The sequence below is a fragment of the Phytophthora infestans genome, genomic scaffold, assembly GCF_000142945.1.
Source record: "Phytophthora infestans T30-4 supercont1.67 genomic scaffold, whole genome shotgun sequence".
Classification (NCBI taxonomy): Eukaryota; Oomycota; class Peronosporomycetes; order Peronosporales; family Peronosporaceae; genus Phytophthora; species Phytophthora infestans.
Window position 1 is genome coordinate 79,300 of NW_003303692.1, and position 19,332 is coordinate 98,631.

Consider the following 19,332-nt stretch of genomic DNA (forward strand, 5'->3'; position numbering starts at 1 on the left):
CACAGAGAACTCAGTTGAATGGTCATATGGACAGGCTGTCTGCTACCGATCATCTGCGGAGGCTAAAAGAACAATACCCCGCCGTGATCGGTTAACGCGTTCGGACCGCACAGCTCTATCAATGACATATCAAAACAAGTAGATGCGATAGCCATTTAGACAAATTTACGTAAATGCAAACTTCGTTTCGTTTACAAACACGTTAAATCAATGAAAATCGCGTCAAAGACGGACAAAAGCCTAGCAAATTCGGACAGAGAGCGCGAACCCATGCGATGCTGAAAACGTTGATTGGAACATCGGCTGACCGCCTGTGGCACAGCTCCAGGCTCTCGCAGAGTTGGCAAAGACTTGCCGGTTCGAGGATCTTGGTATGACACATGATCGGTCAGCATGACGAGACCGCACTCACGTCCGACGTAGCATCAGATATCGCTGCAATCGTAATTTTCTTGTTTGTCAAATATCCGATTAGCGTCGGATCTGCCTCCGTCTGCAAGGATACTCGGGTACATCTTGATTTGGCGGATTTTGATGTCGTGAAGACCGACGTCAAGCATGCAGCCTTGTGCCTATTACTTTGTGGATTCGTACACGCGCCACTGCCTTGCTAAATCCCAGCTTCACCAGCTTGCTAAGTGCTGGGATCACGCTCTCAGCCCGAATTGTCACGAGTACCAGCTCGTCAACGCGTAGAGCGACTAGCCTAACACTATTCGAGTGATAAACGCATATAGACGACGAAGGTATCCAGAGTAATGTACTTGAAAACGGCCTTCAGTGAGTTCATGGCATTGTCAATAGCGTTCATCGTCCAGTCAAACGATGGGCGATACTTGCTTGATCAAGAAAAACCATCGCCTTCCATGGTATACTGCACGACACCCTCAGTAATATCACCTTACGGAATGGCCGAGTACATCTGTCCATACTTCATTGGACCGGCGCTCTGTACTTAATCTTATCGTGAGGGCACCAGGGCGGTCAAGAAGCTGTGCTACACCTCCACTGCACTGGAAGATGTTGCATACTTGTACTTCATGTCGTCGTAGAAATGCTGATGAACGGATTGCTGGTCAACCGACTGTGTGGACCGTGGTCTGCACCGCACTTGACAAAGCTATTTTCGGGTGCAAGAACCGCGAGACTGCTATCCCTGGTGTCGGAACACTCTACACGGATGGCAGTCGACACCAGTGCCATGACATCGGTCGGTGTGTCAGAGGTCTTGACATTTGTTCTGATGGGAGCTCCAGTTGCGACGCTGTACAACGTCGCTGAATCCAGATCCAGGAAGCATGCCAGGCAGAACCGCAGCCGGTGCTGAGGGCTCAGAGTACGAACCAGAGGAGCCGTGGTGAATGTCATGTAAAGGAAGCGCTACTAACTATGATATTATTATGGCACTGCGGCAAAGGCATGGTAGCTTTGTTATGCATGCTAATAGATTCTTACTCGCTTCAGAGCTGACAGTCATCAACTTAACCGTAAATTTCGTAACCCATTTTGCTTTTTACGTCGTTCGTGTCTAGTACATAGGAAAAGTGAAGCTGTAAATCAGCGTATATGCTACAAGAATGCGCGGGGGGGGGGTAGGACACGATCCGACGCAGTCAAACCAACGGAAATAACTTCTTTTTTTATAAGTGCGAAATAAGTTACTCCTTTGTTTGGAATTTGAAGACTTTTGCTTGTAATATCTTTGACAGTATGGTCTGCATAGCTTGCTTGTCAGTCGTGCTTCGGACATATTCCGAGCGTATTAAAAATCGTGTACTTAAGTGATTATTCACGTCAGCTGTACTGATGCGCTTTTTTTAGGTCTGATGCGTTTTTTAGGTCTAACATTAAAATTCCTTTTAAACCGTAACAAAAAATGTTTGGGAGCCTCAGTCTTGGAAGAGACGGTTTACACAAATCATTTCGTGCTTAGTAGTCTAAACGGTACCCTTAATAGTGAAACTGAAAAAAGGCGACAAAACACATTAAAAATAGGGGCACGGAAAAAATGATACCGGCACTGGAAAAGACGGTAAGAAGAATTTCTTCATGCCTCCGCGCTGATTTTGTTTGAACGACGTTACCACAACACATCTGCCCCTTGTGACACAAGGATAAGCATAAAATGTGTCAAAGCAACACAGCCCAGTAAACTATTGTCCAGGGTCTGATAGATTACCGTTATTGTCAATGTTACCACTACGCTGATTCACAAAATTCACATTTAGAAAGGCTCATTCATCATTATGAAAAATGACTCGCAGTGATCAAGCCAATTAAGGCTCCATGATGATCCAGCCAGCACCGACCGTACGCATTCCATTGGCGACGAGGTCCCCCGACGCAAACAATGGTCAAGTTCAATTCGCTTACAGAAGTAATTGTCATCAGCACATATAAGTTTTTTTCTGTTCAATCTAAGACTATCTATCTTTGTGGCTCAAGCGACAACGTTTATTAACACAGCGTTGTTCTTACGGCCAGTCCTTACGGCCGGCTACTGCCGTACATGTAACATGTATGATTTGGCACCTCATACTGTAGAAACCCACTCAGATAACTTATTAATGGTAATATTTTTACGGCAAAACAATAGTAGCTATCATTTTCGTCATTGTAACTCTTCAATTTAGCAGCTATTTTCTTAACAACTCTGACAGTACAGGCCAAGATACTTGCCATGCATCCCGTGTATCGCAAGTCACAATCACGCTGTCCATCACCACGAGCCGACTGTGTTGCGCCATGAGTGCACCATATTCGTTCATAACTGTGGGAAAATCTTTCAGGAATGATCTTTGCTCCAGTGCGACTTGATTAAGCAACACAATAAGCAACACACTCAAGTATTAAAGCAAACAACATAGCAAAAATCAGCATTGCTAGCAGCAACGCACGCTGCTCATGTGCCAACAGAATACGGACATGTTAAGCTTGGCACGAGTTTCAGGGCTTCGAACGCGATAGTGCACATAGTTCTTATTCTCGTAAGAGCGAAGGGCTTCTTAAAAAATCTTCTAAATGTCAAACGTCCTCACAGGAAGTGGTGGTTTGACGTTTTCGACTGCATGAAATATCTTCATCATCTTCGGACGACTGTCGTACGTTTTTGTACAATTTTGGTCTTCGCCGACGTCGTGAACTGAGCCCCAGTTGAGGTCATGCTCTTTGCGTCGAGGTTTTTGGTCGCTTTGGTGAGGGGTCTTCCCTTTCGCTCGCGTCAGAGGCACCCTGGCAGGATTTGCGACTGTACGCAACGGACGGTTGCTTCTGTTTGCGACTTTCTTGGATGGCATTGGTCCGGGCGGCTTCAACAAATGCACGTGCATAGTCTTTAGTTTTGTAACCGTTGAACGCAACATTCAAAGCAACATAGTAAGCAACATAAGTAACGTATCAGCAACAAAAAGAAATAGACCGGGATATATACCTGTATCGGCCAACGCGTTGTTATCACCCGGCTCCGCGGCGGTGGCTTTGGTGTCTGCAGCCACGAACTTCTCACCCGCAGCCACGTCCTTCTCGCGCGCAGCGATATCCTTCTCGCCCGCTGCAACACCCGTGTCGTTTTCACCGGCGGCGTCGTCCTTCTCATTGGCAGCCACATCCTTCTCACCGGCAATGATGTTCTTATCGCTGCCGCAGCGCCCTTCTCCCCGGAAGCGCTGTCCTTCTCGCACGCCACAGCGCCCGTGTCCTTCTCTACCGCCGCAATGTCAGTGTCCTTCCCGCCCGGTAACGTGTCGACCTTGCGCGCATCATCTTTGGCTTCATTCTCCAGGCTCTACATTTCTGAATCTTTATTTGGGATGTCCTCACCTATAACCAGAGTGTCATCGACATAGTCTTCGTCGCTACAGGAATCGTGTATAAATCCGCGTCCAGCAAGTAGATAGTCGACATGCGGTCTTGCCCGTTGACAACGCCCTATTCACGATAGGACACAACGTTGTAGGTTAGGCGTTGTAGGTTAGGACAGCGGATTGCAGGCTGCCTGTCACTCTGTCTCCCGTGTCTTACCTGTGCTCTGCGCTTCTCGGCACGCTTGCTGCTTCGGCATCTTGCTAATTTCCCCCTTCTTGAAAATGTCAGGATTGTACAGCTCGTACTTATTGAATCTCGTTTTTAATAGACACTTTAAAATTACATTTTCGCTTTTGTGATTTCCAGCGTAAGATAACTTACATTAACTTACCCAGCAACACAAAACAGAGAAATCGTCATGTTGTAGGTACCGACTCCGGCTTTGCAAAACGCAAAGTGTGCTGGGTTTAGGGTAGGGCTGTTCCATCACAAAAATACCGAGTGCCTTGCACTAAACGGACTACACGCGCTTGTCTGCGCCATAACTTCCGGTTTGACGATATGCTAGGCCAGATCACTTTGTCTTTTACCACGCCGGACATTCACATTGTCGAGAGACCAAGAGGCAGATAACCTCAAAACTTGTCGTCCTGAAGGAATGCGCGTCGCTCTGATTGGAGCATTCGCCGCAACGGTGGTGTCGCTTTCGACGTTCACGTATGGCTATTCATTTTCCGACGTCTCCACGACGACCGAGACCAAGGAGAGCACCGGCTTGGCAGCGAACGAGCAGAACCGCATTTGGGGTGGATCAGATGCAAACATCGACAATATCCGTTTCTCGCTAATCTGCGCATTCCTTTCCTGGAGGAAACCTTCTGCGCCGGCACGCTCATCGCCCCCCAGTATATTCTTACAGCTGGACATTGCCTTTGGTTTAGCGCAGAGCACATAATTGTCACTTTTGGTACGAACAACAGCGCTGGTTCTGGCTCAGGTGAAGCCATTTCGGTACCTGTCATTGAGGGGTTCCTTCACCCTTTGTACAAGAAGAAGGAGCACTTATACGATGTGGCCCTGCTTAAACTGAAAACGCCAATTAAGCGCAAGACGGCGAAGCTGTGTGCCGCTGACGGATCCGACAACAAGGTCGGCACGATGGGTACTGTTCTAGGGTGGGGTGAGACCGAGGCCAGTGATTTCATAAGTCCTATCCTGAAGCAGCTGACGCTTCCTGTCATCTCGAACGCAGAGTGTGGCAAGTTTAAGAAATACGTCGGCCGTGTCACGGAGGGCATGCTATGCGCCGGAACAGGCAACGGCAAGGATACGTGCAAAGGTGACTCGGGAGGGCCGCTTCTCGTGGATGACAACATCCTCATTGGATGCGTGAGCTGGGGAAGCAAGTGCGGTCAGCAGGCCGGGATTTTCACTCGTCTTACGCATGTGATGGACTTCATTGAGGACATTTGGCCGGTGGCGATGGCAGCAAGTTCGGCGTGGCGTCGTCTTCGGGTTCTTCAATGGAGGAAGTCTCTCTCCCTTTATCAAAGGACTCGTCAAAGTCGACGTCGAGCAGTGATGATCAAGCATCACTGCTAGGCGACAGTGGAAGCGATCCCCTGTCGTGGCTGTTTGAGCTGCTCAAGAGCAACATGGGTAGTGGTAGTTACGACCTGTCGGGGTTGTTCGACAGCGAGTCGGAGAGTCACTCTGCCAGCAGCGGTAGCAAGGACACTGTTCAGACCAAAGGGGGGAAAGGTCACCAAGGCTCCGGTTGAGAATTCGTCGGAGAAAGCGGACGTTCTTTCAGCTAAGGGTAAGGCTGTCGAGGCCCCCTTTGCCGAGGATGACTCGGAGCCTGGTAGCGGTGACCTCTCTTGGCTGTTTGATAGCGACTCTGACAGCGGTAGCGAGGACCCCCCACTTGCTAAGGGTGATACCAAAGGGAAAACTACTAAGGGACCTTCCGGCAGCCACAAGCTCGACTTGTTGTTTGCCAGCGAACCGAATAGTGGCAGTGAGGACACTGCTCTGATCAAGGGCGGCAAGACTGCGAAGACTTCGAAAATTCTGGTTGAGGAGGACTCAGCTTCAGTTTCGACTCGGCATCGAGGGACTCGGCCTTCCACAGTGACTCGGTTCACCAGAGCGACATGGTAAACCAGCAATCACTGAATTAAGCGTCTCACGGGGCCGCTTAACTACATATACTAGGGTGTGGAAACCCCAGCGCGAAATGAAAGTGAAGGGCAGCGTTTGAATTGCTGCTACGAACTGATCTGTGACGAGCGAATTTTTTTAAGTCTTGATGTCAATACAGCAGCAGCCTGCCAGAGCTGTTTGATTTAGAAGTCAATGTGCTTTCTCCTCTCTCTCTTTCATTGTTTTCAGGTCATTCGTCATAGATTGCTCTACTTGTAATGGCGAACAAATTCTGTGATTTGTGTCAGCAGCATACACAAAGGAGTCAGAGGTATTTTGAAGGAGAATACATTTTAAAGTGTCGACAGTTTAAATTGGGTTAATGCTAGCTGCCTGTCCTCCTGTTCAATACTGTACTGCCAGAGGGTGCACTATTCATTGATGCACGCACAGGATGTTCATCTTGACTTGCTTTCCCCATCTAGAGACCATCATAAAATTCCACAAAACTGCACTTTAACAGTATCGAGGATCATCTGAACTAGGATTTTTCTTTATAACCACAGCTCGACAAAATCCGGATGAAGCTGACAAATAGTACTAGATAGCTTTTCGAACAAATTACCCAAGAATGGCGACCATTGTGGATCAGCTCGGCTTGACTATTAATACCAGCTCGATATCTCTATGCAGCGCTCACAGGTTCAGTTAAAGTAATACGCTACTGTTTCCATAAACCTCTTGGCGGCGAAAGTCTTACTGGTACTGTCAATTAACATTAAGATTTAATTTTATACTACTAAAAATTGTTTGGTTTTTTCATCGCCTCAAGTCTTGATGGACGAGGATTTGCACCAATCGACACCCAGAAACTCGAACACGTCGAAGTTGGGGTCGTTCACGTCCACGTCTGTCATGCGGTCGTACACTTTGCGATACTTAAGTGCCTTCTTAGCCAGCAATGAGCTAGTGCTGGAGCTCACGGGTGATGACGCGTCCGAGATTAGGCTCTTAGTGCGCTCTTCGGTACGCTGACGATAGGCTTCGTCGCGATAGCAGAGACGGACGCGGTGGGCTGCTCTCACAGTGATGGCGGCTACTTTTTGAGTGGTAACCAATGGCGCGGAGCTGCGACTGGGCGGCTTTACACTGTGGGTCATAGCGGTGGCCGACGAATCGGTCGGGATCTTCACAGTATCCTGGATAGAAGTCATTGGGGTGTGTGTGGGGGGGGGAGTGGTGACACCAAAGACGCAAGTTTGAGAGTGGACAGCAGAGACAACAGGGAGCGTTGGACGGGCTACGTGAAGTGGGACGTTTGTTTTGACCTGCTAAGTGGAACAGTCAGCGACATGAGAAATATGCCACATCGAAAGCTCTCTGAGGATAGCGATTCTCTAGAGTGTAAGGCGAGGGTGGAGACGAAAGTGCAATGTATCGTGCCCTCGGAAGTATACGGTGCATTGCATCCTGCGGACAGTGGAAAACAGAGGCTTGGACTCCAAGTTGGAGTCTCCATTCAACTCTTCGACAGACGCGTCGAAAAATATCTTCCGAGTTGCTCAAATGTCAAATGCTTCTTACAAATTCCAAGGTTAAATCAGCGAAAATGATATGCTACAAGTACCGTGTTTGAGATACATAAACCTCAAGCCTGTCCTCAGCTGCACCACGCTGCGTTTGCCGCCTACAAATCGTTGGCATCAGATCAAGCCGTTGCCGTCGAAGGCTCATTTCATGGAATATAGGCAGCATTCTCAGTGAACAAGCGTGTGTACACAGACTGCCTTAGCGCAAGTTTATGGCACGTTACACTGGCGACTATTATAGCTTCTGGCGTCGACAGTTAAGCAGTGAGTCATGGTCCATGACTCACTCTAATCTGACATAAAGCATTCTTCACTAGACTACTGTCCAGTCTGGAGTACAGTCGTCGTCACTGCATCTTGGCCTAACCCAAGATACAGTACTGTACACTACTACATGTAGTTATTAATACATGTAATGGTCTGTACTGTGTCGCGAAAAATATTTGCTGCTGATGTGCACCACACTTCCCTGTCAAACTCGTTTGCGCACAAATGCAGAAGCCGGCCCCGCGGTTCGGCTACTTGCTGCGCTTCGGATTCGAGTCGATCGGTGTGAACTACGTGTCAATAGATCTACTACGGAAGGCCAAAAAGGGGCAAACGACCGAGGTGAATGCTAACCGCTGCGAAGATCGGTGCCTGTCCTCTAAAATCATTGACAGAAAATGATGTAACAGCGCGAATACTGGGTGTTATGGAGACTGCTCCATGACTTGGTGCTTGTGGTGCTGGCCGACTTTGAAGTGGACAGTCTAGAGATGGAGAAAATGAATAACGCTGAGACGCTTGAGATCGCGCTGCTTGACTCTGAACTGCACGGTCTGTCAGCTTCTGTTGCCTTCTACAGTGCTGATATCTGACTTTCGCCTCTGTACAGACATTCAGATGGAGTTGGTGCGGTTTTACCTTTACGAGTGGGGCTTTGTTTGCGTTATGTTGTACTCTGAGACACCACGGCCATCAAGTGAAGTGTTACTGCTTGCCGTCACGTGGCTAGTAGCGTTTTCGAACTTCTTTGAGAAGCAGCGTCGCGATATTCTTGAGGTGTGCAAGTTCGTGTCAAATAGCGTCACAAGCGACTGACTAAACGTTTCCATATCCAATGAAACAGCGCTGTATCGGTGCAAACCAACTGCGTTTACCTCCGTTCCCGAATGTCAGATTTGTACCCATTTAAGTTAAGTGGGTTTGCTCTAACTTTGTGTGCTGTGAAGGACGTGGATATCGATACTACCTGCATTCAAAAGGCTGCGATGGATGTAGTCTCTACTGCAATACCTCGTTATAACGAGAATTTATCTCTAGAGGGACAGATGCACCAGTTACACAGCGCTTTTGGTCGCTTACAAGGCCATCTGAACGAGTTAGGAGCTTACACGCGCTACCACGAGCGACTATTAGAGCGGCTTAAAAAGCTACAAAACAAGTCTGAAGAGCACCAAGACGAACAAATTCCAGCCTACGTACTTGATCTTCTAGCTGGCCCAGCAGCAAAACTGGCCAAACAAGTCCAAGTGCTAACACAAAGGTCCGTAACAGTTAAGTGGTAACTTTCTAGGAGTTATTTTGACGCTGCGTGGCTGTTAGTGTGCAGATGATACACGACGAAGCCCAGTTCTACAAGTGGATTAACGGTCTTGTCCTCTCGCTCAATAACAACAGTGATTCGGCCTCCCAAGTAAAGCCAATCACTTTAACTGAAAATGTTCTTAACGTGGCGCTACGAACTCAAATCCAAGAAGTTCAAACCCTCTTCAAGACTCATGCTGAAGCCTTCCAACAAATCGAGCAAGGTTATAAACAGGAATGGAAGAAATGGACATCTCGACAGAAATCTCGATCGAAAGTCCAGCAGATGGAGACGAAAGTGGAGAGATTCACTCACGACGTGCAGACTCGGGAGCTCATTGACCCTCAGAAGCTGTTTCTTCAGTCACAACGCTCTTGGGAGGGTATTAACACTAGTCACGTAAAGACCGGCGAGAAGCACATCCACTTGGCCAAAAAAGAAGAGGTAGATCGCCTGCAGACTCAAATAGCGAGTGTTATCGGCGAGATCACACGAGAATACTGTAAGCTGGAGCTGCGTTAAATAGCGACATAACAGATAAAGTTAACTACCGTTTCTTCGTTAAGTTATTCACGCGGCACAAGCCGGAAACGCAGGTCGGTATGCACCCCGTCGTTGTATAGACGGGAGTGTGCGAGGATCTCTCGCTCGGTTTGTTGGCGTAGCAGTGGCAGAACGAGCGTGAGGAAGCCGCCACGCACCTCCGGAGGCAGTCGAGGCAGCTCCACGCCCATAGGGAAGTCTTCCGGTAAAGGTCCTTTGGTTTTAACGACCTGGATGAGCCAGCGACGCAGGTATCGCATCTTCTTAATGTTCTTTGTCCACGCTCGAAGAATGTAAGCCACTTCTGGCGACTCGAGGTCAAAGTGAGGCGTGGGATGACGCACGAGTTCTTCGTGCCACTTCGGGTTGACCGAATCGGCGTCAGCAGGCGCTCTGGCTCGTCCTGGCGTGTCTTTCTGTGGCTTTGGTATTTTGGATTCGTCGTCGTCATCGCTCTCTTCTCCGTAGATGCTAAACTGACTCACGCCGCTATTTACGCGCTGCTTCATCGTTGCAGCCGCCTGGCCATCCATTTCCAGGAGATCCATGTGTCTTTGTTGCAGTTCCTTGTATTGCTGTGCCTTCTCTTCTAATTGAGAGCGGAATGTCTTCAGCTCGTGCTCCTGCTCACGGATCACAGCCATACTCTGCTCTAGTTCGAGTGCATGAGCTTGTTTCTGCTCAGTCAACCTCGTTTCTAATTCCAGCACAATTTTACGCTGCTGCTCAGTGCCGTGTGTCTTGCTGGGCGTCCGTTCTTCTCCGTCTGCATTCACGGCGGTGAGGCGTTCGACGTCTCTCAACGCTGCCAGCTTCTCAGCCCTGAGGTGGCAGATAGTCTCCTCTGCGTCTAGAAGCTGGCGTTCCAGCTGCGTTATGCGGTCGTTTGCGCTTTTCAGCTCCAAAATCGTGGATGACGCTTCGCTGCTGTTGAAAGCGTCGTCTAGACGTGCCTGTCGTCGCGCTAGGGCGCGGTCAAAGTCCTCGGTGTCGTCTGCATTTCTATTGGAGCGGAGGTTTTGCGGTGGCCGCGCGTTGACGTCGTCTAAGTTCATCTGCCTTAGCAGTGTGCGCAGATACGAGTTGTCTTCACGTGCGCGCTGCAGATCTCGCTGCATCAGAGCCAGAGGTGTCGACGGCGAGCATATGCTTAAAAAATTAACTTGTTGCAGTTATCACATCTGCTAAATGTTTTTATGGGAGCGTCACTAAGTCGAGGAGCGTCACACTTCTGGGTGTCGCCTGTCAAATGCACGTCTGCATTTTTTTGTAGGGTGGCGATGGGATCTGCTGTTGCGCAGACAAACGCAGGCACCGCCACCGCGTAGACTTTGAACATTAGCCCATGCCAACATGTTATATCGAGGAAATGGTGCACCAGAATTCCTTCTGTACAGAATAATGGGCGGCGTCTTGATGAAGTAACGCTTATGTGAACCAGATATCACTAAGTTCGCTTGCTATTAATAAGTTCGGATCTGTGACTTGGTATAACATCATCTTGCCCGTTTCTGGTGTCACCTCAATGCTTGTCTTGTGAGCAACATGCGTCATCTATCTGCACGAGGAAATGCACAGCTAGAAGTTCTTCCGGCAGTCTCGCATTCCCCACCTCCGGATCAAGCTGCAAGACCTTATAGTTGCTCTTTCAACGCCGTAAAATGGCCTCCACGTCCCAGTTCCTTTACCATCCGCTGTCAGAAGACAAGGTGCCCATGGACAGCATCGAATTCGACACGTCAGCACCCCTACCTAAGCGCATGGAACACACTATCCTGCGTGTTCAGGACGAGATTTGTGCCGGCATTGAGGCAGTCGATGGGGAACAGATCCGTACCGATAAATGGGAGCGCGAGGGCGGAGGTGGTGGCCGTAGCCGCATCTTACAAGACGGAAACGTCATGGAGAAGGCAGGTGTAGCCGTTTCTATTATCAATGGCACTCTACCTGCTTCTGCTGCGCAGCAAATGACGCAGCGCAACGCCGAGCTTCCTCCTGGAAAGGATCTACCCTTCTACGTCTGTGGCATCAGCCTAGTCATGCACCCGCGCAACCCCATGGCGCCAACGATCCACCTTAACTACCGATACTTTGAGATCGAAGTTGGCAAAGACGAACAGGGCAAACCCAAGAAGATTGGTTGGTTCGGAGGAGGTGCCGACCTAACTCCGAGCTTTCTGTTCGAGGAAGACGCCCGTCACTTCCACGCAGTCTACAAGACGCAGCTCGACAAGCGCGACCCCACTTGGTATTCGAAGATGAAGAGAGCCTGCGACGAATACTTTTACATTGCTCACCGCAAAGAGCACCGTGGCATCGGTGGCTTCTTCTTCGACGATCTCACGGAAACGTCTGAGGAGACGTTCCAGTGTATCCGAAACTGTGCCAACTCAATGCTGGATGCCTACATTCCCATTCTGAAGCTCCGTAAGGACATGCCGTATACCGAGGAGCAAAAAGAATGGCAACAGATCCGTCGTGGTCGGTATGTCGAATTTAACATCATGTACGACCGCGGCACTAAATTCGGGTTGCTGACCCCTGGTTCGCGAGTGGAGTCGATCATGATGTCGCTTCCTTTGACAGCCCGCTGGGAGTACATGCACTCGCCCAAAGAAGATTCATGGGAGGGCAAGACATACGAGGTGCTGAAGCATCCCGTGGATTGGATGAAGGTGGAGCTAGAGCCTTAAGCTTCATTTTTACATGGCTTCGACTGAAGCCTGGCCCAGTTTGAAGCTATTTTAACGTCAATTTAACAGACCGAAAACTTGAATTACCGGCTCAATCAATGATGTTGCCTAAATGTTGCACCAGTGTTGCAGTCAGAGCCATCGCTTCCTGTCAGAAATGCTGTCTCGCCGTGTCGCTTCGCATTCGCTGGCTTCGCGCAGCCTGCGTACCTCTACGCTGGCTCAAAATTGGCTCATAGCAGCTCAACATCCTTTTAATGCTGCACGCGGTTTTGCAGCTGCGTCAAACGCAGGCGGCGGCGTGCCCGGCGACTTTGTCTGTCACTTGCGCGGCGTGGGGATGACAATTCCGGGTGGTAAAAAGTTGTTCGAGCGCGTTAGTTTGGGCTTTTTACGTGGCGCCAAGATCGGTGTGCTTGGCGCCAATGGTAGTGGCAAGTCCACGTTGCTAAAGATCGTCGCTGGTGTACGCAACGACTTCGACGGCGAGCGCTGGGTCAAGGACGGACTGAAAGTCGGCTACTTGCCACAAGAGCCGCAGCTAGATCCGAGCAAGAATGTGTACGAGAACATAATGGATGGACTGAAGGAGAGTCAGACACTATTGGCCAAGTTCGACGAGGTTTCCATGGCTATGGGCGAGCCAGACGCAGATTTCGACGCGTTGCTAGAAGAGCAAGCCACGCTGCAGGACCAGATCGAGACCTTGGGCTGCTGGGATCTGAGTCACGAGGTGGAGAAAGCCATGGCTGCATTGAGAGTCCCTGCTGCGGATGCAGACGTGGAAGTGCTGTCGGGAGGGGAGCGACGTCGTGTGGCGCTGTGCCGACTGCTACTCGAGAAGCCAGACATGCTGCTGCTTGATGAGCCCACGAACCACTTGGACGCCGAGTCCGTGCACTGGCTGGAGGATTTCCTGCAGAAATACCGCGGCACAGTGCTGTCCATCACGCACGACCGGTATTTCCTGGACAATGTGGCTGGGTGGGTGCTGGAGCTCGATCGAGGCGAGACGTACGCGTACGAAGGCAACTACACCGAGTGGCTGAGTCAGCGTCGCAATCGCTTCAACATGCAGCGGAAGAGCGACGCGATTCGTGCAAAGCAGATCGCGTCCGAGATCGCCTGGTCTCGTGACCATCAAGGCAGCAAGAAGGCCAACAAGGCGCGTCTGCGGAAGCTCCAAGAGATGGAGTCCAGCGGCTTCAAGGCCTCGTCGAGAGTGGAGGAAGGTCAGATCGTCGTGCCCTCGGGTGTGCGTCTAGGCAACAAGGTCATCAAGGTCAAGAACCTGCGCAAACAGCTCGACGACGGGCGTGTGTTGTTCGAGAAGCTCTCGTTTGAGATCCCACCGCACGCTATCGTGGGCATTGTAGGCGGCAATGGGATGGGGAAGAGTACCCTGTTTAACATCATTGCTGGCATCGAGACACCCGATCAAGGGAGTGTCGAGCTCGGGAAGACTGTGAGTCTGGGCTTTGTGAGCCAGAGTCGCGACGAACTGAGCGGCAGACGTTCCGTGTACGAGGAGATTTCGGGCGACAACGAGTTCGTGGAGATCGGCGGAGACCGCATCAACACACGCGCGTACATTGCCAGCTTCAATCTGCGCGGCGGCATGCAGGAGAAGAAGGTCGGTAGTCTCAGTGGAGGCGAGCGCAACCGCGTTCATCTGGCCAAGATGCTGCTGGGCGGCCACAACGTTGTGATGCTGGATGAGCCGACGAACGATCTCGACGTGGACACGCTGCGCTCGCTGGAAGCCGCTCTCACGGACTTTGACGGCGTGTCGATGGTCATTTCGCACGACCGATGGTTCCTGGACCGCATCTGCTCGCACATTATCGCGTTCGAGGGCGAGGGCCGCGTCCAGTTCTTCGACGGCAACTACACTGAGTACGAGAGAGAACGCAAGCAGACGAATGCTTAGATTCGGCTCGCGCTATCTGTAATTTTCGTAACTTTCGAATTTTGGGCTTTGTATTTTCGTACATGCAGATCTGAATCGAGCGCTTTTTGTTTTTTTCGTTGCCCATACCAACTTATTCGCTCCTTCTCGCAAGCTCCTTGAGCAGCTCGCCCGTCGAGAGCGTCTCTAGGTCGACGGCAGGCACATTGAGCCAGTCCACTGGGTTCTTCAACACCTTGAGAGTCTTCTCCTCCCACGAGCCAGCGGCAGGCTTGTGCATGTACTCCCAACGAGCCGTCAGCGGCAACGACATGAGGATCGATTCCACACGCGAACCAGGGGTCAGGAGTCCGAATTTAGTGCCGCGGTCGTACATGATGTTGAACTCAACATAACGACCACGACGCATCTGCTGCCACTCCTTCTGCTGCTTAGTGAATGGCATGTCCTTGCGCTTCTTCAGGATCGGCACATAGGCGTCCAACATGGAGTTGGCGCAGCTGCGGATCATCTGGAAGTTCTCTTCGGAACTGTCCATGAGGTCATCGAAAAAGAAACCGCCGATACCACGGCCTTCCTGACGGTGGGGGATGTAGAAGTACTCATCACACGCTTTCTTCCACTTAGGGTAAATAGCGGAGTCACGCTTATCCAGCTGCGTCTTGTACACAGCGTGGAAGTGACGAGCATCCTCTTCGAAGAGGTAACTGGGAGTCAAGTCGGCACCACCGCCGAACCAGCCAATCTTCTTGGGGTTACCATCCTTATCAAGGTAGCCGGTTTCTACCTCGAAATACCGGTAATTGAGGTGGATCGTAGGGGCCATGGGGTTGTGCGGATGCATCACGAGACTCACTCCACAAGCGTAGAATGGCAACTCGGCGCCCTCCTTGAGGTCTTTGCCTCTAGCCGTCATCTGCTTCACAGCGGCAGGTGGCAGCTTGCCGTGGATGATGGATACACCCACGCCAGCTTTCTCAAAGACGTTGCCATCTTGCAGGATGCGACTGCGACCGCCTCCGCCATGTCCTTCACGTTCCCATTTGTCCTCACGGAACTTTTTGCCGTCCACGGCCTCAATACCCGCACAGATTTCGTCCTGCACGCGCATGATGAGCGCTTCCATGCGCTTAGGTAGCGGTGCCTTGGTGTCGAACTCGATGCTGCTCTTGGGGGCCTTATCTTCGGACAGGGGCTGATACAAGAACTCGGACGTAGGGATGGCGCCCTTGCAGCGCGTGGGCTCCTGCTGGGACAAATACGAGGCTCCCAATGCAGCGGGTACCACGGCAGCGGCTAGCCATGGCCGCGAGGGCTTCAACAAGGTCCGGAAATGACTCATCGACGCTTGACTTCGGACAGCGGGCGGCAAATCTGGGACTGAACCTGGGGTTGCCAGCAAAACTTTCCGAAAGTAAAGACACGCACTTTGTCATCATAAATGCGAACTTAACGAGTGGACGAGGGGAGATAAAGACGATATTCTTGACATGGAATCGGTTTGAACAGGGCAGCAGAATAACCGGCTGCAATAAAAGTTGATGCTTTAAATACCGGTAAGCTGCGCAGCAAAGTGCACACTGTGCACTGCACAGCGATAGCGTGACGCAAAACTTTTTTTAAAGAAGTTAGCTCCTTTGACCCCACACGTCACTAGATACTATATTTGAGCTAAAAACTGTACACGTGCACACAATTCACTCACATCATGTCATGATGTGAGTGAAGTGTCAAAACCTTTGCATTTCCACTTAGATACCGGTAGTACCGATATCCTTCTCGCTTCAGCTCGAAACAGTGTCAAAGGATCCGTGTCATTCCTGCATTGTCTTCAAAGTTGTCATGCTGTTCTCGCGCGCGTCTCGCTGCCTACGACGCGCCTCAGCGCTCACCACGAGTCTTCGAACCTTCGCGTCCAGCTCCAGTCGCGTCAATTTGGCGGTCGTAGGCACCGGGCGCATGGGACGTATCCGCTTGACTGGAATGCAGAACGACCCACGCGTCTCCATCGCTGCGATCATCGATTCCAATGCCAGTGCCGAGCAACTTCAAGAATTGAGTAGCCAATACGGAGCCGAGTGTTTTACAACTCTCGCGGATGCTAAGCACGCTCTGCAGCAGCGAAACGAAACTGTCGACGGCATCTGGATCTCCACGCCTACCCACACGCACTTAGAGCTCGTGAACGACTGCGCCACCGGGGTTTTGGGCACAAAAGTCAAGGCCATTGGCATTGAAAAACCGGTTGCCGCTTTGGTAAATGAGATCGACACAGCATACCAAACGTGTCACAAGAACGACGTGAAGCTCTTCTGTTCCTTTCAGCGTAGATTCGACCCCAGCTACGAGGCGCTGCGCGTCCAATGCGTGGATAAGCAGAGCATTGGCAAGCTACAATCGATCCATACAGTATTCCGGGACCACCCGTGTCCTCCAGTCGAGTTCCTCAAGACCGGAGGTGACCCGTTCCATGATCTCGCCGTGCACGACATCGACTACGTGTGCAATCTCGTAGGCGAATATCCTACCAAGGTGTATGCACATGGAACTAGCCTATCAGCCGAGCTGAGAGAGCTCAACGTCATGGATAAAGCCAGTGTCTGGCTTGAGTTCCCTACCACCGGTGTGGTTTGCACCATGGACTTAAGTCGTAGTGCTGAATATGGCTACGACCAACGCATTGAAGTAGCTGGCGAAAACGGCATGCTACAGGTGCAAAATCCGAGCAAGACAGCCATGATGCAGTCCACAAAGGCTGGCATTACTGCTGATACATTGCTGCACTCGTTCCCGGAGCGATTCCGTGAGGCTTATCAGCTCGAACTCGGCAGCTTCATCGACGTCATTCAGGGCAACGCCAACCCGCGCGTACACTGGGGAGCGTCGCGAATGAACACTATTATCGCAGAGGCCGCTCGCATTGCTGCGGTCGAGAAGAAGGTCGTCACCATTAAGTATACCGGTACCAAACAGGTAGCACCCAGTTCTGACCCCATTTTAGAATGCGAGTACGAGTTCTAAATTTCAAATTCTGGGGCTAACGAATTGCACAACCATAAACGATGAAATACAGTACCTTGAACACTCATCACTTAATTATTACTGTTAATAGCTTGTCATATCCATATTGACCTTCATCACAGCATCATTGCAAAATGGAAACGCAGATCCGTCGTGCCGTACGTGGCGACGTCCACGAAATCGCTGCTATGATCCAAGAGCTGGCGAATTTCGAGAAGGAGTCGGACTCGAACAAAGCCACACCGGAAAAAATTCTGGAGACCGTCAACTTCGCGGACGACGCTCCACCCGAACGCATTTCCGGTTTCCCATTGATGGGTGCTCCGAGTCGCAAAGTGGCTCACTGCTTTGTGCTTACAGTCGGTGAGCAGGTCGCTGGTATGGCGTTGTTTTTCTACAGCTACAGCACGTGGCTGGCGTCACCTGGCGTGTACCTTGAAGATCTGTACGTACGCCCGGAATTCCGCCGTCGAGGGCTAGCAACGCTCTTGTTCGGTGCGTTGGCTGAAGAAACTCAACGTATCAGCGAAGGGGAAGGGCGACTCGAGTGGTCGTGTCTGCGCTGGAACGAAGGAGCACTCAAGTTCTACGAGCGTATTGGAGGCACACGCATGGAAGAGTGGGTTAGCATTCGAGTTGCGGGCGGTGATATACTGGAGCATCTCAAGAAACTTGCGGACGAAGTTCGCGCTAAGAACAGCAAGTAAGCACTAATATTTGTATTACCGGTACTTGTTAATTGAGTTACTAACCCGCAGTTAGTTGGGGCGACGTAAGCGTTGCTTTGAACCTGCAAACTCTTCCTCTTGAACGCGAAGGAAAGATACAAACACAAAGAAGAGCGCAACGTAAAATACGCACTGCAACGATGCCCAATTCACTCTGCACCACAGTTCCCATTGCCGCAGTCTTCGTCGAAGCTCCGCTGATTGTGAGCTCACACACCGCCTTCCAGCTTGACAGCTTTGAATGCTGTGTATCCTGCAATTTAAACACCTTTAAGCTGTTTCCATGCTTCAATATTGTCTTAAACCTCACCTGCACAATCTCACCCATATATAACCTGCTCGGAGCCGACTGTGTTGCTCTTCCTCGTCTGGTACTTCATTGCTTTCGAATTCTTCCGTGGCTATCACCGATACTTGCATTTGAGCCGTCAGTTTCCTCTCCGCAGCATCAACAAAGCTTGTAGTAGCTCGTTTCTCGGTTGTAGATCGTCGTGGAGAGGAAGAATCCAACGCGGTCAGAGCATCTTCAAGTGCTCGATTCGAAGTCACGGAAAATGGTCCCGAGAGCAGCGGGGAGCGGCACATTGGACAGGCATCCGCCTGACGCAGTGCATCGTCTAAGCACGAGCGACAGAAGCTCTGGCCGCAGCAGGAGACGAGCACGGGACGCACGAATCTGCCCAGACAAATTGGGCAGCTCCAGTTGTCGCTGCGTGCCATTTCGGGAATTTGGGTAGGACTATTTCTCATTTGCGAAGCAAACAAAAACGTTCAAACCTGACTTTTTCAGCTTGCAAGTTTTTATTTTTGCCCTCATGCAAAAATACTAATGTTCGGGTGAAGTCCGCGGCAACTTTGCGATGTGATGGCATCACAGCATCACTGATGCGGTAACTAACGCGTAATATCTTGTCAACTTATTACCTAGATGCAATTAGTTGTTCCGAACAGCCTGTTCGCGAAGGCAAGAACTTAACAACTTTTGCATTCATAGCACAAACTGCGAGGACTAGTAGAGTCCTTATCACCACCTTGAGTGCGTTTTCAATACACGTTAGTTGTTTTTGATACAGCATCGTGAATAAAACCAAACGCTGTTCGCTCCTATTCAATTTAAATAAAACTAAATCCTCTCTTCTATTTATTCTTACAATGTTGCAATGCAAACCAAGCTATCCTTATCAAGGACATCAATACGTCAGTCTGGTGCCCACCTCACTTTTATGTGATAAAATGGCAGCCACATGGAGTACTGGCCAATGAGGGATATGTCCGCGTGAGCTCGGCGAAGTACCGTGACTGGCAGATATTGGCCTTGAGTCGGCGATGG

General features: G+C 50.5%; 10 protein-coding genes and 1 non-coding gene across 11 annotated transcripts; 7 read left to right on the plus strand and 4 right to left on the minus strand.

Annotated features, from left to right (window-relative positions):
- Positions 1-4,838: 4,838 nt before the first annotated feature.
- PITG_18292 (uncharacterized protein) lies at positions 4,839-5,180 on the minus strand (the record flags this gene model as incomplete). Its single annotated transcript, XM_002997700.1, has 1 exon — positions 4,839-5,180. The coding sequence occupies one exon, from the start codon at positions 5,178-5,180 to the stop codon at positions 4,839-4,841; it is 342 nt and encodes a 113-aa protein (XP_002997746.1).
- An 838-nt stretch (positions 5,181-6,018) lies between these two features.
- PITG_33417 lies at positions 6,019-6,063 on the plus strand (the record flags this gene model as incomplete). The annotated part of the gene is made up of 1 exon (XR_009934811.1): positions 6,019-6,063. It is a non-coding gene; the product is annotated as a 28S ribosomal RNA (ribosomal RNA).
- A 1,967-nt stretch (positions 6,064-8,030) lies between these two features.
- PITG_18293 (uncharacterized protein) lies at positions 8,031-8,621 on the plus strand (the record flags this gene model as incomplete). Its single annotated transcript, XM_002997701.1, has 3 exons — positions 8,031-8,147; positions 8,216-8,357; positions 8,416-8,621. 3 exons carry the CDS (start codon positions 8,031-8,033, stop codon positions 8,619-8,621), a joined length of 465 nt encoding a protein of 154 aa, XP_002997747.1.
- Positions 8,622-8,851: 230 nt separating this feature from the next.
- On the plus strand, positions 8,852-9,630 carry PITG_18294 (uncharacterized protein; the record flags this gene model as incomplete). The annotated part of the gene is made up of 2 exons (XM_002997702.1): positions 8,852-9,076; positions 9,133-9,630. 2 exons carry the CDS (start codon positions 8,852-8,854, stop codon positions 9,628-9,630), a joined length of 723 nt encoding a protein of 240 aa, XP_002997748.1.
- Positions 9,631-9,674: 44 nt separating this feature from the next.
- On the minus strand, positions 9,675-10,769 carry PITG_18295 (uncharacterized protein; the record flags this gene model as incomplete). The annotated part of the gene is made up of 4 exons (XM_002997703.1): positions 9,675-10,373; positions 10,446-10,520; positions 10,601-10,615; positions 10,692-10,769. The coding sequence occupies 4 exons, from the start codon at positions 10,767-10,769 to the stop codon at positions 9,675-9,677; spliced, it is 867 nt and encodes a 288-aa protein (XP_002997749.1).
- Positions 10,770-11,312: 543 nt separating this feature from the next.
- On the plus strand, positions 11,313-12,344 carry PITG_18296 (coproporphyrinogen III oxidase, mitochondrial precursor; the record flags this gene model as incomplete). Its single annotated transcript, XM_002997704.1, has 1 exon — positions 11,313-12,344. The coding sequence occupies one exon, from the start codon at positions 11,313-11,315 to the stop codon at positions 12,342-12,344; it is 1,032 nt and encodes a 343-aa protein (XP_002997750.1).
- Positions 12,345-12,501: 157 nt separating this feature from the next.
- PITG_18297 (ATP-binding Cassette (ABC) Superfamily) lies at positions 12,502-14,274 on the plus strand (the record flags this gene model as incomplete). The annotated part of the gene is made up of 1 exon (XM_002997705.1): positions 12,502-14,274. One exon carries the CDS (start codon positions 12,502-12,504, stop codon positions 14,272-14,274), a length of 1,773 nt encoding a protein of 590 aa, XP_002997751.1.
- Positions 14,275-14,302: 28 nt separating this feature from the next.
- Positions 14,303-15,616, minus strand: PITG_18298 (coproporphyrinogen III oxidase; the record flags this gene model as incomplete). Its single annotated transcript, XM_002997706.1, has 1 exon — positions 14,303-15,616. The coding sequence occupies one exon, from the start codon at positions 15,593-15,595 to the stop codon at positions 14,387-14,389; it is 1,209 nt and encodes a 402-aa protein (XP_002997752.1).
- A 479-nt stretch (positions 15,617-16,095) lies between these two features.
- On the plus strand, positions 16,096-17,274 carry PITG_18299 (oxidoreductase family, putative; the record flags this gene model as incomplete). Its single annotated transcript, XM_002997707.1, has 1 exon — positions 16,096-17,274. One exon carries the CDS (start codon positions 16,096-16,098, stop codon positions 17,272-17,274), a length of 1,179 nt encoding a protein of 392 aa, XP_002997753.1.
- A 134-nt stretch (positions 17,275-17,408) lies between these two features.
- Positions 17,409-17,981, plus strand: PITG_18300 (uncharacterized protein; the record flags this gene model as incomplete). The annotated part of the gene is made up of 1 exon (XM_002997708.1): positions 17,409-17,981. One exon carries the CDS (start codon positions 17,409-17,411, stop codon positions 17,979-17,981), a length of 573 nt encoding a protein of 190 aa, XP_002997754.1.
- A 51-nt stretch (positions 17,982-18,032) lies between these two features.
- Positions 18,033-18,722, minus strand: PITG_18301 (uncharacterized protein; the record flags this gene model as incomplete). Its single annotated transcript, XM_002997709.1, has 2 exons — positions 18,033-18,194; positions 18,411-18,722. The coding sequence occupies 2 exons, from the start codon at positions 18,720-18,722 to the stop codon at positions 18,033-18,035; spliced, it is 474 nt and encodes a 157-aa protein (XP_002997755.1).
- Positions 18,723-19,332: the final 610 nt, after the last annotated feature.